The sequence below is a fragment of the Triturus cristatus genome, chromosome 4_2 (assembly GCF_964204655.1).
Source record: "Triturus cristatus chromosome 4_2, aTriCri1.1, whole genome shotgun sequence".
NCBI classification, from domain to species: Eukaryota; Metazoa; Chordata; class Amphibia; order Caudata; family Salamandridae; genus Triturus; species Triturus cristatus.
In genome coordinates, this window is record NC_140586.1 from 249,053,086 (window position 1) to 249,071,490 (window position 18,405).

The 18,405-nt window shown below is 46.2% G+C and overlaps 1 protein-coding gene across 2 annotated transcripts in view; it reads right to left on the bottom strand.

Moving 5' to 3' along the window:
* Window positions 1-4,021: 4,021 nt before the first annotated feature.
* Window positions 4,022-18,405, bottom strand: part of LOC146833569 (uncharacterized) — a 139,936-nt gene continuing 125,552 nt past the window's right edge. For both annotated transcript variants that reach the window (XM_085601423.1, XM_085601424.1), the window contains exon 8: window positions 4,022-7,211. In XM_085601423.1, coding sequence (XP_085457549.1) covers window positions 6,412-7,211 — 800 coding nt within the window. In that variant the 3' untranslated portion in view covers window positions 4,022-6,411. The remainder of the gene's footprint in view (window positions 7,212-18,405) is intronic.

Genomic DNA, 18,405 nt, shown 5'->3' on the forward strand with positions numbered 1-18,405 from the left:
CCCACTCCAGAGAATGCAACAGTAGGGAAAGCGTTGGATAGCGGGAGGGTAAAAATTACTATTCCCACTCCAGAGAATGCAACAGTACGGAAAGCGTTGGATAGCGGGAGGGAAAAAATTACTATTCCCACTCCAGAGAGTGCAATAATAGGGAAAGTATTGGATAGCGTAGGGGTAAAAATTACTATTCCCACTCCAGAGAGTGCAACAGTAGGGAAAGTGTTGGATAGCGGGAGAGTAAAATTTACTATTCCCACTCCAGTGAGTGCAACAGTAGGGAAAGCGTTGGATAGCGTAGGGGTAAAAATTACTATTCCCACACCAGGGAGTGCAACAGTAGGGAAAGCGTTGGATAGCGTAGGGGTAAAAATTACTATTCCCACTCCAGGGAGTGCAACAGTAGGGAAAGCGTTGGATAGCGTAGGGATAAAAATTACTATTCCCACTCCAGAGAGTGCAACAGTAGGGAAAGCGTTGGATAGCGGTAGGGTAAAAATTACTATTTCCACTCCAGAGAGTGCAACAGTAGGGAAAGCGTTGGATAGCGTAGGGGTAAAAATTACTATTCCCACTCCAGAGAGTGCAACAGTAGGGAAAGCATTGGATAGCGTAGGGATAAAAATTACTATTCCCACTCCAGAGAGTGCAAAAGTAGGGAAAGCGTTGGATAGCGGTAGGGTAAAAATTACTATTTCCACTCCAGAGAGTGCAACAGTAGGGAAAGCGTTGGATAGCGGGAGTTCAAAATTTACTATTCCCACTCCAGTGATTACAACAGCAGAGAAAACGTCTAATGGCTTAGGGGTAAAAATTACTATTCCCACTCCAAAGAGTGCAACAGTAGGGAAAGCGTTGGATAGCGTAGAGATAAAAATTACTATTCCCACTCCAGAGAGTGCAACAGTAGGGAAAGCGTTGGATAGCGGGAGGGTAAAATTTACTATTCCCACTCCAGTGAGTGCAACAGTAGGGAAAGCGTTGGATAGCGTAGGGGTAAAAATTACTATTCCCACTCCAGAGAGTGCAACAGTAGGGAAAGCATTGGATAGCGTAGGGATAAAAATTACTATTCCCACTCCAGAGAGTGCAACAGTAGGGAAAGCGTTGGATAGCGGTAGGGTAAAAATTACTATTTCCACTCCAGAGAGTGCAACAGTAGGGAAAGCGTTGGATAGCGGTAGGGTAAAAATTACTATTCCCACTCCAGAGAGTGCAATAATAGGGAAAGCATTGGATAGCGTAGGGGTAAAAATTACTATTCCCACTCAAGTAAGTGCAAAAGTAGGGAAAATAATAAATTAATATTTTGTTAAAAATGAATTAATTATTAATACCAAAACAAGTATTACAATTAATTACCAATCACACAAGATTTAATAATTGATTATTTATAAATACCAATATATTTTTGTTTAATTAATTACCTAATAATAATTAATTAACAACCAATTGTTTTTCAATAACAAACATTAATAAATGCTAATAATACCAATTAATCATTAATTAATAATATATTGATTAACGATATACACAAATTATTTAAATAATTAATTTTTTACAATTATATTACTTCCCACCATATTCCCCTATAAACACACTACCCGCTACAAATATTAAATGAATACAATTAACATAATTATCAATTAAACAATTAATACAAATTAATTACCAATTAATAAAAATTATTTACCAATTAATAATTAATCAACAACGAATTAATTTTCAATACCAATTAATAATTAACTAATAACAATTAAATTACTTCCCACCCTATTCCCCTATAAACCCACAACCCGCTACAGAAGTAAAACGCTAAATTAAATTAAAGATATATTAATTACCAATATACACACATCAATTAAATAATTAATTATTTACAATTATATTACTTCCCACCATATTCCCCTATAAACACACTACCCGCTACAAATATTAAATGAATACAATTAACATAATTATCAATTAAACAATTAATACAAATTAATTACCAATTAATACTAATTATTTACCAATTAATAATTAATCAACAACCAATTAATTTTCAATACCAATTAATAATTAACTAATAACAATTAAATTACTTCCCACCTTATTCCCCTATAAACCCACAACCCGCTACAGAAGTAAAACGCAAAATTAAATTAAAAATAATTAATAATTCCTATAAATTATTATTTAATGTACTATAATTAAATTACTTCCCACCCTACTCCCCTATAAACCCACAACCCGCTACGGAACTAAATTACACAAAAATAAAATAACATAAAATTCATTACTTTAAAAATATACTAACATACATTACAATATTAATACATACTTTTAACACATATACTAACACTTAAAACACTATAAAAAATTCGATATTTTTAACAACTATATTATGACTGTCGATATTACTTACTTCTATATTATTGCAATCAATATTTCTTACCTGTTTTTCGATATTCTTCACCACTATATTTTGGCAATTCGATATTCTGTCCATTCTATATTTAAAACTCGATATTCTGTCCACTCGATATTTTTTTTTCGATATTATGTCTATTTACCGCACTGCTCAACATAGTTGATGATATTCACTTAGCCGTGGACAAGGGCGAGAGCTACCTACTCATCCTCCTTGACCTCACCGCTGCATTTGACACAGTTTACCACCCAACCCTACTCAATGCACTCAAAGAATGCTTTGGCATTAATGTCACGGTCCTTACCTGGTTCACATCCTACTTCCAACATAGAACCCAACAAATTAAAATACAAAACAGCCTCTCTAGACCAACCTCTGTCTCCCTAGGTGTCCCACAAGGATCCATCCTTTCCCCCGCCCTTTTCAACCTCTTTATGGAACCCCTTATCCTCATACTTAAACAAGCAAAAATCAACTATCACTTATACACTGACGACACCCAACTGTACTATAAAATAAAGTCCCATGCCGATATCCTACACCTTAACACTACACTTACCAAGATCCAAACCTGGTTCCATAACAACCATCTTAAACTCAATCCTAACAAAACTGAGATCATCCTCTTCTTTCCCAAAAACAACCCTCTCCCCATCCAAACATGGATCGCTGACCTTAATGCCCTAAACTGCTCTCTCTCCCCGAATCTGTCAAATCACTCGGCATCACCGTCACCAATAAACTCACACTCAACTCCCATGTAAAGAACTCAGCAAAAAGTGCACTCTTCACACTCCGGCATCTCAAAAAAATCAAACCTTTTATTCCAGCTGACAACTTCAAACTAATTATCCAATCTCTGGTCCTATCCAAAATAGATTACGGGAATGCCCTTCTCTCTGGTACTCCCAAAATCCACCTTGCCCCCATCAAATCCGTCCGCAACCCTGCAGCTAGACTAACCCTCAAATGACTCCCCATCGAAGGCAGATCCTCCTACAAAATTGCATGTATTGCACACAAAGCCCTCTATCAGAACGCTCCAACCTACCTCTCAACCAAACTCAAAAAAGCTGGGAGTGCCCGTACGCTGAGAAGCTCCAACACTCTTCTTCTCATACCCCCTCTACTAAAAAAAAACGCCTCGAAATCCCGCTCCTTCTCCGGCACGGCCCCAACCATCTGGAACGCCCTCCCCAAAGATCTTCAATGCAACCCCTCCTATGACAGCTTCAAAAGAAACCTTAAAATTCACCTTCTCAATACATTTTTGGGGTAATTAGTCCCATGATCTCCCCTCACCATACCCTCCTCCCCTACTACGTACACTAAGTCCTCCTTGGCATACTGTAATATTACTATTTATAACTACATTCTGGTCCTCTCATTTTGTTTTCTGTTTACACTATATGCACTCTGCTCAATATGTAATCTTAATTATTCCTTTATTTTTGTATGACCATTTGGTTTAATTTGCTTCATCTATTGCTATTGTTGTTTTCCGGTTTATTTTCATTGTCGATGTAAAGCGCTCTGATACCCTCGGGTGTAGCTAGCGCTATATAAAACCTTTCAAATAAATAAAATAAATAAATACAATTTTACATTTAATTTTATAGGTATTACTTTTTATGATTCCTTTTTATATGATTTGTAGAAGAATAACACATAATAAATTACAGTTGTTATAAAATACCAATATTTGCATGTGCACTGATTCTCAGGGGTCAGAGCAGGTTTTTCTCTATCACTTGCAAGAACAAGAGCTTCTCTCATGGCTGTGAAATTCTAAACACCTCTAACCTACACGACTACAAGTCATTGATAGAGTGATAAATGCCTGTTCATTTTCGTATTCTCTACGAAGGTTACAGACATCTTTAGGGGCTCTGGAAATCTACTGAGTGTTAGTGCCCCAACTTTCTGGGTTTTAGGGTACAGCCACAATTTCTAATGGATGGGAACTATGCATTTCAGCTGTATTTTCTTTATTCACTATGGGGACAAGAAACAATTCAGCATTATTGGATACAATTGAACAACAAAAGGTAAAGAAATTGTACACTGAAAGTCTTTCAACTCGAGGGAGGTCAGGGAGTAGTTACGCTCCCATTAACTTGAACTTAACTCTCATAATATGGGAGCATTTGGGACAGTCTAATTAGGCTCCAGCTCACCTCAGCCAGTCAAAGTAGTGAAAACTATTGGCTTCAAATTCGAATAGGAGTGTCAACTATCCATTTAAAATCCTGTCAATAATTTTTACCCGCAATACCCTTCCTTAAACAGCTATGCAAAAATGACACAATATTTGACTGCAAAAGGCAAACAAGCCTCAGTTGCAGTGATCATTGGCTCATGCAGACATGCCTAAGTATCTGCTGTCACATCTACAGGTGAATAAAAATGCTGCAGCTTAGCTAATGTGGGCATCTCTAAATTTGCCTTCCCAAGCCTTTACTGGAAAGGCTTTGCAGGCTTACAATTCAGGCTTGTATCTCATCTTAAACAATGGACGTAGTTTTCAAATCGCTGTATAGAAATGCTCCACAATTTCTAAAAAAGTGTCTCCTGCACTATACCTTGGAGTGGTAGCTGTGACCACGAAATAAGGCCTTAGGTTCTATGAATTAGTTAGTTCATTCTGCTCGGTCAAAGCAGCAATGTTGTTAGACTCTGGAAAGTTCTAAACGCTGCAGCCAGACTGCTCCTCGACATCCCTCGCCGCAGTTACATCTCTGACCACCTCCATAAACTCCACTATCTCCCAGTCAACAAAAGAATCACCTTCAAGCTCCTCACTCACGCCTACAGACCCTCCATGATGCCAGGACCAGCAAACCTGAACCACCGCCTCTCATTCCTCGTCTCCACCAGACACCTCTGCTCTGCCCAGCTGGCTCTGGCCACCGCCCCGCGGATCCACAAGACAAGAACAAGAGGAATATCCTTCTCCTACCTCGCCACCAAGACCAGAAACTCCCTGCCTACCCACCTCAGGCATTCCTCCTCCCTGACCCAATTCAGGAAGGACCTCAAGGCCTGGCTCTTCGACTGAACACCTAAACGCACACGGACCAGCAGCCACCCATCCCAGCACCTTGAGACCCTAACGGGTGAGTAGCTGCGCTTTACAAACCCTGACTGATTGATTGGCTGTTTCTTTAATGAGCATTCCTGAACTGTAGCCTTTCCACTTCAGCTAAGACCATACTAATCTCTTGTTTGTATGCATGGCGCTCAGAAGATGCCGAAAAATGGGAGCTTGATATGACATAAAACAAAATAAACATATTAATGTCAAAAGATGGATAAAGTAAACATTCATCAGTGTCTAATGCAGCTCACCCACAATGCAATGACTAATTACTAGAACTGCTTTGTTGTCCTACCCTTCATTTCTTGATGCAGTATGTGATTAAGCTGCAATTTATATTGGATGGGAACTATGCTGTTCAGCTGTAAATTTCAGTACACAGTGAAAACATGCAGCAATTTACCAATATTCGAAACTTATGACAATTAGTTCAGAAAGGTAAAACATAAAATCACGGTGAAAGAAAAAGCATAACACACTGTGGGAGGAATATGTGTATGCATCCTCAAAAACAAATACAGGGGAGTCTCCAATAACGAAGAGAGCTGGTGTCACCTCCGGAATGCTCCATACAGCACAAATGTCTTTTAAGTAAAGTACGTAAAGGAAGTGCACCAGTGATTCCTCACTTGTGATTTAAAAAAATCACTTTTCACATAACAGCAGCAAGAAATTTGCACCCCTTTTTTGTAGTGAAGTTCTCATGCTCAAAGCAGGGTTAGAGGTTTTATCCCAGGAGTCCTCATTTGAAGTTGACAATCTGTTTGGACGGTCTTGCACAGATGTAGATACTCTGGTGGCATAGGAGACATCTCTTTTCAGAAACTCTCTTGTAACATGTCGTTTAAGCCAAGGGGTTCTCAGCAATGTGCAATATCCAATGATGCTAAAGAAAGGTTGCACACTAACTGTATGAAAATATCTTCTCCTCCAAGTGAATTTTCCAGTGACACTGAAGATCTGTACTAGTCATAAAGCTCTTATCACATTTAGTGCATGCAAATGACTTTTCATCCTTGTGGAGTATCTGGTGACGTTTAAAACATGTGTACTGGTTAAAACGTTCCTCACATTTATTGCAGGAATAGGGTTTCTCACATCTGTGGAGTTTTTGGTGATGCTGAAGGACTGCCTTTCGAGTAAAGCTCTTCCCACATTCAGTGCAGTGAAAGGGTTTCTCACCATTGTGGATTCTCCGGTGGCGGTGAAGGATTGACATTTGGGTGAAGCTCTTTCCACACTCCATACAGGGAAAGGGTTTTTCGCCAGTGTGGATTCTAAGGTGACGATGCAGATCTGCCTTATACACAAAGCTCTTTCCACATTCATTGCAGTGAAAAGGTTTCTCCCCCATGTGGATCCTCTGGTGACGTTTAAGTACTTTCTGCTCACTAAAGCTCTTTCCACATTCAGTGCAGGGAAAAGGCTTCTCGCCTGTGTGAATTCTCTGGTGACGCTGAAGATCTGATTTTTGAATAAAGCACTTCTCACAATTACTACAAGGAAATGTCTTCTTCCCTGTTTGGGATTTCTGGTGCAGTAGACTATTTCTATTGCCTTCACATTTATTTATAGAATCAGCGAAGAGAGTGAGGTTCTCCTCAACTTGGATTTTTTGGCTTAGAGTGGACTTTCGATTAAAGTTCTTTGCTTCAGAGAGCATAGGGGACTCTTTCACAAATGTATGTCTGGAGTCAGATAGACCTGCAACAGAATTAAAAAGAAATATTAGGAAAAACTTAATTTGCTTAATTAAACAAAATATAGATGGAGAGGCCACTTGTGAAAGGGAAAAAAATATAATACAGGCAATTAATCAACAATATTCAAGTAACAGACAGATGCCGTCCTAGCCTTTGATAGGCAAGTGCCAGCATTTGCATTGCATGGCAAGTAGTGATCAGCTCTATTACTGGCAAAAGCCAAGCAATGCATCCAAGGCACATGTTAGACATCTAGAGTGATAAATGGGTATCAGTAATTCCAATAATTTAAGCATGCCAGAGGTGTAAAATAGGCAATAGGTTAGGCAAGCTGGAGCATATAGCAGAGATGGGTATGTTCATCCATCAGATGTTTAAGAGTAAATAGCAGCCTTCGATTTTACTGGGGAAAGCTATTATGTGGTTAGTGCCTTGTTGTCATTAAACAAATTGCAGAAACCTGTTTGATGTTGTATGCCATACTATATGGCCATTTGACTTCGACCTTCAGTACAAAGACTAATCCCGGTTATGTCCCTCCCTGGAATAACTGTTACCAGGTGTCCCGGTAAATCCAGAGGGTGTAAACAGCAAGGAGTACAAGTTTTGAAGAATAGTATGCAGACATTAGTTTTACTTTGCCAATTACAGCATGTATTTCTCTCAGTATTCCACCTTCAACTTCGCCTGCATACAGCAGGTACACTCCTTGGGTGAAACACGACAGAGCTGCAACATTACAGTAAAATATAATTTTGATTATGCTAGTAACTTTTGTTACCCCACACACTGAGGGCCCTTGTGTTTAACTCTGCTGTCTGATGGAGCCGAACGGATGAGCAGAGATTACCTTAATTACATGCTTCATACTCTGCATGTTCACACACCTTGTTTTGGTTGTTTAGTTTGCCAGCACCAAATTGAAAGTATAAAAGTAAACATCAGACAGTCGACTAATACTCAAGATCAAAGCCTGTGATTTATGAAGGCACACAATTGTACATGTATTAGTTATTTTATCTATTCCACAATAACAGCTTCTGGTGGCCCAGAAGGCCTGTTAGAATTAAGAATTTGAATAGTTCAGTTTTCAGAGTTTTCCGAAAACCCATGTGGGTGAGTGCACATCACATAGAGGGGATGACAGAATTAAATTCTTTCATCCTGAACTCCCAGGGATCGTAATCCAAATTTCAACCGCTTGAAAGATCATTATGGGATCAGGATAAAGCTTCCAGCTGGGATGTACAATAGAGCGATTTCTGAAGATATTTTTGGATCTTTTTCTTAGAATACTTAGTTGAACAGTGTAGAGAATCTTACATTTAATAATGGCTTTGACTAGTAGCTAGAATAGAGTTTTCGGAGCAGGCATGACATGGTCTCGTTTTCGTAAGTTGAGGCATGTTAAGGCAGCCTGGCTGTATAGCCTTTGCAGCCTTTTAACGATCATTCTGGGGAGGCCATTACAGTGATATTGAAGAAAGGGAAATATTCCACGGGTGTTTAGACAAAATATGGAATAAAAAATATTGTGATATAAAAATATTGTGTGAAGATTATAGGGATGTTAAAAATATTATTGACAGTAATATCGAGGGTGAAAATATTGTTTTAAGTGTTGTGTTAAATATCGTAAAAAAATCGGTTTAAAAAAATACTGTTGCATGTATTATTGTTTGTGTTATTTTGTATGTCATTTATTGTACTGTGTTTGATTTACATGTTTATCATTTTTTATTTGTGTTTTTAGTAAGATAATTTATCAGATATGAAATTGTTGAAATTTGTCTTTTTAGCTGTATTTATGTAAAAATATAATGGTTTTATAATTTTCTTAAGCAGCAGGGTATAGGGATTTTAGGGGATAATCGTAGGTAGAATTTGTAAAAGTTAATATTTTAATGTATATCTAGGTGCCGATTCCGATCGGGTAAAATAATTTTGCGTACGACTCGTATCCATATATTTTCACGTACGAATCGTACAAGTGCCGTACAAACGGCGAAGTACGATTCGTAAATGAAAAATACATACGAATAGCGTCGGGAAAAGTGTACGAGAGGGAGCCGCAAATTTTTACGTCCGAATAGCATCGGGAAAAGGGTACGAGAGGGAGCCGGACATATTTACGTGCAAATCGTAAAACAGAAGTCCGAGCGCGCAAGTACGATCCGTACCACCCGTCCGAATATACAACCGCATGTAAAAGGCCCCGTACGGAGCGAACGCAGTAGCACACATGTACACGGGAAAACTTGTGCCCGGATACGAGCCGTCAGCACCGTACCCCCGTATGTCAGCACCGTACCCCCCCTGTCCGCACTGTACCCCAGCCCCGTACCTGTACGCGCCGCACCCCAGGCCCGTACCCCAGCCCCGCACCTGTACGCGCCACACCCCAGGCCCGTACCCTAGCCCCGCACCTGTACGTGCCGCACCCCAGGCCCGCACCTGTACGTGCCGCACCCCAACACCGTACCCCAGCCCCGCACCTGTACGCGCTGTACCCCAGGCCCGTATGCGCCGCACCCCAACACCGTACCCCATTCCCGCACCTGTACGCGCCGTACCCCAACACCATACCCCAGCCCCGCACCTGTACGCGCCGTACCCCAGGCCCGTACCCCAGCCCCGCACATGTAAGCGCCGCACCCCAACACCGTACCCCAGCCCCGCACCTGTACGCACCACACCCCAACACCGTACCCCAGCCCCGCACCTGTACGCGCCGTACCCCAGGCCCATACCCCAGCCCCGCACCTGTACGCGCCGCACCCCAACACCGTAGCCCAGGCCCGCACCTGTACGCGCCGTATCCCAGGCCCATACCCCAGCCCCGCACCTGTACGCGCCGCACCCCAACACCGTACCCCAGGCCCGCACCTGTACGCGCCGTACCCCAGGCCCGTACCCCAGCCCCACACCTGTACGCGCCGCACCCCAACACCGCACCCCAGCCAGCACCTGTACGCGCCGTACCCCAGGCCCGTAACCCAGCCCTGCACCAGTACGCGCCGCACCCCAACACCGTACCGCAGCACCCTCACCAAGCATCGCGTATGTATGGACCTCACCTACGCGAAAAAGACTCGTACAGACCCAGGACACTGTAAAACAGCACAAGGAGGGTCAATTCGACTCGCACAACACCACAAAACACGTATACATGACAAAATACATCTCAATGACTGACCTGGCACATCCAAACAGGCAAACAGAGGCCCAAAATCACAACCACCTCTTATAACACACCCACCAAAATTTCAAACCCAGCCACACCCACAAATGGACCAATAAAAAGGGCCCACACACACAAACCATGAGCCTTTGCAACAGACCCACTGCTGCCAGACCCCACAGACAAACAACTGCACCCATACACCTTAACTCACACACCTTCACACAACCTCCTTCACAAACACCCCCTCTTCACATTCACACCCACACCGTCACATTCACACCCACAACCATCCACACCCCACACCATGCCCACAGACAAGAATCCAAAGTTCACAAGGGCGGAGCTGGACCTCCTTGTCAACAAAGTCTTCAGAGTCGAGCCACAGCTGTTTGGAACATTGGTCAGACAGACCAGCATAGCCCAAAAAACTAGCCTGTGGCAGAGGATCGTCGATAGGGTGAATGCTGTTGCGCCCATCCGAAGGACCAGGCATGAATGCCAAGCCAGGTGGTACGATCTGCGGAGGGCAGTCAAGGGGAAAATGAACGAGGAATACGCCCAGAGTAACATCACTGGAGGTGGGCTGCCCCGCAGACTGGTACATTACCATCCCTGGGAGGAGAAGGTGATGGCCCTGCTTCCGCCGGTGGGAGTACACGGAGTCGAAGGAGTCGCAGAGCCTGGTGCGTACACAAACAACTGACGTAACATGGGGGCAATGGGGTAGACACCACAAATACACCAAATGCACGCAACTTCCCCCAAGCACTCACCGCACACAACCACACTCAAAAACCACGCTCATGCCACTAACGTCTCCATGCCCCATTCACTAATCAAGGTAATGCCATGTCCCAGGCTACACGAACCACAAACTCAAGACTGGATGTCCAGGATGCTGGGAGGGTGGGGCTCACACAACACATTGTGCAACTCAGAAGCAGACACCAATGCCCTCAGCCCATATGGCCTAGGTACATACCCATGCACCATGCACAATGCACAATGCACAGGGACTGGCAAAGTACTGACAAGGTAGCTGACACTTGGTGCTGCTGTATGCAGCACAAGGCCCTCCTGTGACCACTGTACACTCAAACACCAACTCCACAAGCACAGATATCTAGCACAGGAACTCACACTCACTGTCATGCCAGCATGCACCATGAGGGGACAGACACATCACCTGGGAGACCCAATGCCAACTCACACTACACACAACAGCAGGCCCGGTCACCCCCCCTTACACAAGCACACACCCTCGGGGCAGGCAACGGATTTCCCACTCTCACAATGGACATGTGACACAACAAGACCAATCCATAGCCAAATAAGCATCCTAGCCAAAATTCTACAGGTCACACACATACCCATCCCCAAGTGGAAATTGAGAGGAATGCTAGGCACATCCAACTACCTGGAGGAACTGTGACAACTTGAATATGTATGAAACATGGATGTCGCATGAAACAGCATTAACATTGTCTCTCTCTCAAACACAGGGCAACGTCATGGATCTCCCCCAACACTGGGGGGCAACAATCACAGTCCCAGGCTCGGCGTGAAGATGATCCCACCGGCAGCGACGACTCTCACCACTCCGTGGATGACCCTGACCAACCTGGCCCCTCTGGTGCCCAAGCCCCTGCAGCACCTGCTTCAGGTACATCTGTGCCAACCCCCACCCCCATTCCTGCCACATCCCAGGAGACACCCAGGAGCCCTGTTCGCACTGAACAACAGAGCCAGTCTGACCAGGAGGGACAAGGTTCTCCGGGCACCCAGGAGGAGGCAGACAGCCCCGCAAATGCCATCCCTCAGGGGTCCCGTAGACCCGATGTGCCCACAACGGCAGGCCAGGCTCGTGTGGGCAGGGGTGGTGGGAGTGGAGGCAGGCGGAGGCGCGAACCTGACCAGCCAGCTGAGGGAACCGGTATGTCACACATACGCCACATCCTGGACACATACCGGCATGACACCAGGGGCATCAGCCAGGTAGTGTTGAGCCTCACAGAGATGAAGGGGACCCTCGACGAGATGAAGAACCTGCAGGCCGAGCAACATGCCAGTCAACGACAACACCAAGGACGGATGGAGGCAAGACTGGCTGAGCTCCTGGCGGTGCAAAGGGACATGAGCCATTCACTCAGTCGGATCGCCGACAACATGGGCAACCCTCCCTGTGACACCAGGCGCAGACCAGCACCAGCCACAGGGAGGGAGGAGGAGGAGGAGGATTCGTCCGACGGAGCGTCCCAAACATCGTCAAGGCCTGCATCTGAGGGTCCCCGGAGGAAGGTGGGTCGTCCACGGAAAAGACCGTGAGAGTCAGCGGACCATCCACATCTCCCAGGTCACCTGGCCTGGCACCTGGCCCTCTGGCGCAACAGCAGCACCTCATCCAATGACATTCTCTGCCAAATGAACTTGCTAGTCACAATCTGACCAATGAGGACCAACACTGTGGTCTGGACTCTGATGACTGCAAATGCCAAGGATACCATCTCCCCCTGTGAACTTAGGATTCTATGCACCCGGTAGATCACCTTATTTTATCTACCAAAACACGTACCCCACCGCAAATAAAAATCTTATTTTTTCATGAGATGTTGCTGTCATTTTGCATTAGTCCACAAGATATGTGTGTGTAAATGTCAAACTAAGCCTGAGTGTTGAACTAACTCCAGCCATCCATACCCTGGGATCTGAGTCTGGTACAGGACACACATGGGTCACAATGTATCATTCAATGCAGACATGGAGCACAACACTCACCTGTGATGGCCTCAAGCTGCTGAGGGGGGGCTTGCAATACTGTGCGGACAGACCTTTTTGGAAGAGTATCATTAAGGCGCAGAGGTCATGGCTCATGTGGAGGTTCCCGGGGAGGGAGTCCCAGGTATGTTTGGCCAGGTGGGAGAACTATGTCCTGCATGCTGGAGTAAGGTGGATGTGAAGAATGGTGTCCAGGGCAAGGTTGGATGCACGGAGATGGCCCAACGGGGTCTCGGATGACAGTGGTACAATGTTGGTTTGGGGTCGGGGTTGTGGCCTGCCTCCTGAGTGTGGGTGTGGAGTGTGAAGGACATCCTGCAGCAGACAGTGATCCATTGCAGCTATCTCTGCTGGACGGTGATGTGGCTGGTGCGCCGGATGTTGAAGCTGAGGTGTGCAGATGCACCCTGGATGTGGACAAGTTTCCCGGGAGTTTGGATGTACTTGCTCTGTAGAGGGCAGGGCAGTATTTGACACGGATGTTGTCATGGACCTGGGGGATGGTCTGTCTTTCCTTGGAGTGGATCTATCTGGGGATCATGTGCATAATGCAGAGGGTGTTGCAGCCTGAGGTACAGATGCTGGTGATTGGCATGGCAAATGTGAGCAAGCAATTCATGATGCATACCATCTTGTGTGCGTGGCCACTGGGTGCTTTTGCGGGTGGGACACAAGCAGTTGACCCAGCTGTAAGGGAACAATCCTCAGATGATTTCCTCAGTCCTGTACAAGTCCAGCCTCAGGTGGCTGATGTTCAGCCATTCATCAATGGATCTAATGCATTCTTGAATATTAGAACTGGCAATGTCTGCGTCTTTGGTGAGGGTGAGGAGCACCTGGCTGTCAATGGCATACGAGCTGATGATGAGGTGCTGTGCGCATGTGATGGTGGAGAGGGAGGTCCTGGACACATTGTACATTGACACTCTGATAGATGATACCTGTGCCATGTGCCAGACGACGACACCATGCTACATGCAGAAGCTTTGAGTCCCACTCCCATGGCCTTGCTGGGGTACAGAGCCGGTGGGGAGTAGGAGGGACATGACCTGGTTGGTGTGACAGGGCCTGGAAGGCGTGGCAGCGCTGTGTAGGCAGTTGGAGTTGCACACTCATCATGCAAAGGTGTTGTGTGTGCGCTTAGTGAATGCCTGAGAGCAGGCGGTAGATTTGCGGATGGACATTGCTTGGAGGGTGGCTGCAACATCAGACTGTAGCGTGATGTGGGTCATGCAAGGACATGAGGGTCGTGCAGTGTGCACGTTGCATGTGCAGACGGTACAGCATTTGGCACCACGTGGCCGCAACTGTGGCACAGACAAGTTGATGACAGCCAAATGAATGGGTGGAGGGAGAAAGGGAGGAGCATCTTTGAGGCGTGTGTGTTGCCAAATCCGGAAACTTTGTGTGCCCTTGCTGCAGGGGCTGCAGCAGCATGCCATGAAACTAGCTGTGGGCCAGTGTGAGTGTACAGCCAGACACATTACAGGCGTGACATACATCCACATATCTGCATTCGAAGGATGTTATCTCATACAGACAGCTGGCGGCAAGTTAGATGCACAGGTCAAATGTCATTTAAAAAGTACAGATCACACACATTGCCATGAAGGGGTACATGTCAAAACTGATAACACAGACATTGAGACAACGCAGATATGTCCTCAGGTCGAAATACCATGTTCGATGCATACAGACACATGTTACGTGGGATTCCACATGTGGCATGGTGTGCGTAATTGTGTGCCATGCACATCTACACACAGACATATGTTGGATGCAGCAACAGCAGATGCAGTTGACGGAACACCAACAGCAAGCTCATGGGAACACATGACACACACATGACATAGTCACATTGTGGCACGCTGGTAGTTAGATGTCAGGTGTAATTATCCGTGTACCTGGCATCAGGAGACAGTTGCGGGTGTTGGTGACTGTGCCATACCAGTGATGCAGTGCTTGACACGTTTGTACTACATGCACACATGTGCAAAGTGTGAAGGGGAAGTGTGCCACATAGTGCCCCATCACACATGACATGTGTACACAGGTCATCACACATCTATTGTGCTAAAACATGAGGAGACATGTGCCACATCACTGTCTGACACACCTAGTCCCTGCACATGAAGGACTGCACTGACAATGACTTGATGTACAGCCTTGTGCGAGTCTGACACCTCCATTCATTTCGTGTGCGCCTCCTATCACCAGTGTAAGCTGTGAAACGCACTGTACACACGCTCTGAGGGCGTGTGTACGGTTGTATCACTATATTTGGTTTGGGTAGGAGTATGCGTGTGTGTACGGACCGTACACACGTACGTGTACGACCAGTGTGTACACGTACGTGTACTACCATAGTACATGTACGTGTACACACTGGTCGTACACCTAGGTGTACACACTGGTCGTACACGTACGTGTACACACTGGTCGTACACGTACGTGTACACACTGGTCCTATCCCTATAGTGGTGTTGGCGTAAGTGTACGCCATAGTGATACGACCCCTACACACGCGTGTACGGGTCGTATCCCTATAGTGGTGTTGGCGTAGGTGTACGCCATAGTGATACGGCCCGTACACGCGTGTGTACGGGTCGTATCACTATGGCGTACACCTACGCCAACACCACTATAGGGATACGACCCCTACACATGCGTGTACAGGTCGTATCCCTATAGTAGTGTTGACGTAGGTGTACGCCATAGTGATACGGCCCGTACACGCGTGTGTACGGGTCGTATCCCTATAGTGGTGTTGCCGTAGGTGTACGCCATAGTGATACGACCCCTACACACACGTGTACGGGTCGTATCCCTATAGTAGTGTTGACGTAGGTGTACGCCATAGTGATACGGCCCGTACACGCGTGTGTAGGGGTCGTATCCCTATAGTAGTGTTGACGTAGGTGTACGCCATAGTGATACGACCCCTACACACGCATGTACGGGTCGTATCACTATAGTAGTGGTGCCCTAGGGGTACGTGTGAAACGCACCGTACCTGTGTGGGGATTTGAAAATTACAATGGGGACACATAAGGGACAAGTATTAGGGCCTAAATGCATGCTGGTTGTCATGGATACCGAGTTTCAAGATCAAATATTTCCATCATGTGGGCTGGAAAAAGCAGTTGCCCACATTATACATTGTTGCAAAGTGGTTGTTGACTTGACAAGCTGCTGCAAATTTGAAAGATGCTAATGATGTCACTGGTGTATGTTTAAAGGGAATGGAGGAACCGTAGGATGCAAATGAGTCTGACCAATCACTCTGTACTCCTGTAAATGAAATAGGCCAGCAAGGCAGATATAAGTCAGGCAGAACCCATGAGAGGGCACTTGCCTGCACAACATGTCAGTCGACACCACTGCTGCTGTCTTGTCTTCCTCTGGCACCATGTCAAGGTCTGTGGAGAGGGCCCAGCCACTCACCCAGGAGGAGAGTGAGGCGTTGCTGGGCGTCATCCTCCCACAGTACCCCAGCCTGTATGGTAGACCAGGGGAGCAGGTGAGTGCTGACTCCACTACCTTTGACTGTGCCCCTTTTTTTGTGACTGTCACTTCTGGCATTGTGTCCAGGTGTGACAGACATGCAATGTTGTTTAGAGTGGGTCCCGGGGGGAGGGGGGGGGGGGTTGGCTTATGTCTCTCATGCAGAGCATGATGTGGTTCATGTGTGCACTCCTCACTTGCATTGTGCTTACTGTGACATTCACTGCATGGTGCATGGCACATTCAGCGTGGCTAATCCTCTTGGGCATTCTTGTCCTATAGTCCTGAGGTGAATCAGTGGTCCCCCCGGTGTGACAGGTGACTGTACCCACAGATGTGTGTGAGTTGAGTGGAGCTGTGGTGAGAGTGTCCAAATGATGTGTACGCCCCCTGGACATTGATGTGTGTGAATGTTCCTTGTCATGTGGGTGAGTGTCTATGTGGAGTGTTGCACCACAGCTGCATGGAGGAGGCAACTGCTCTACCCATCTGATGTGAAAAGTAAGCCGTGCTGTGTGTCTGACTTGCTGAGCTAGCCCCACGCCTGTGAAAGTGGCACATGTGCAGAGTGAGGTTTGTATCCGCTGTTGCCAATGGCAGGTGAATGATCTGTGCCTGTGTGTGTCTGTGTACTCTGCTGAGGTTGCGTCAGTGGCCTGGGGCATTTGACTGCTTGGAGGTGCTGTCCATCAGCCTTGTGTTGCTTGTGATGCACAGTGTGTGCCATGATCAGGGAGTGTGTCGAACCCCTCATGCCACCTGTGTACTTTCAATGCCATGTAGTGCATTGGGGCTTACACAGAGGCGAATGTCCCTATGACAAAGGTGCTATTAGTTGGCAGCATACTATGCCCTGTTCAACATATCAAAGATGTTCAAATGTGTGACATGGAGCAGGTGTAGTGATGTAGTCTCACTTTGTCAGCCTCACAGGTAACCGCCTACGAGAAGGGTAAGATTTGGAAGCGGGCCGTCAGGGCCGTGATCTCGGTGGAGGGTCGCAGTCGGCGCCTGCCCCAAGTGAGGAAACGCTGGCAGGACATCCGGTGCTGGACCAGGAGGATCGCCCGGGTCCTGCTGGGGGACTCACCACCACGCAAGCACGGCGGGCGCCGGCGCCTGACCCACCAAATGAAGCGTGTCCTGGCGGTGGTCTTCCCTGAGATGGATAGGCGGTTACAGGAGAGACTGCAGCAGGAAGGGGGTAGGTACATGTGTGTTTGTTGTGTGTCACCAGCTTTTGGAAGTGCTCACTCACCTGGATACACTGCCAGGGTTTATATGTGCAGTGCATATCCTGTTCCCCCAAGTCAACCGGTGCTGTTCTTCCTCCCTTCCCCTCCTTGACATGTGTTCCCTGGTCTGTGTGTAATCACTATTGCACATGGTCATCTAGGCTGCAAGTTAATCAAGGTGCACACTGCTTTCAGCATCATGTGTGGGGGTGGTCTGTGACATGTGTTGGTACCTTGCCTGTGCCCTGTCCTGTTCACTCATTTGGGGGTCCATAATTGTTGGCACTGTCCTGAGTCTCAACATAGGAGTGTGAGGTTTCAAATAAACAGACTTGCAGCATGTATGACCGATGTAGTGGCCTCAGACATGATGTGCATGAGTGGGAGATATGCATAGTGCCGGGACGGTTGCTCCTGTTACAGTCAGATCATTCCAGGACCATGGAGCAGTGTGCCCACTACAGTCCCCTGAGACACCTTTTCCTAGGAATCATGTG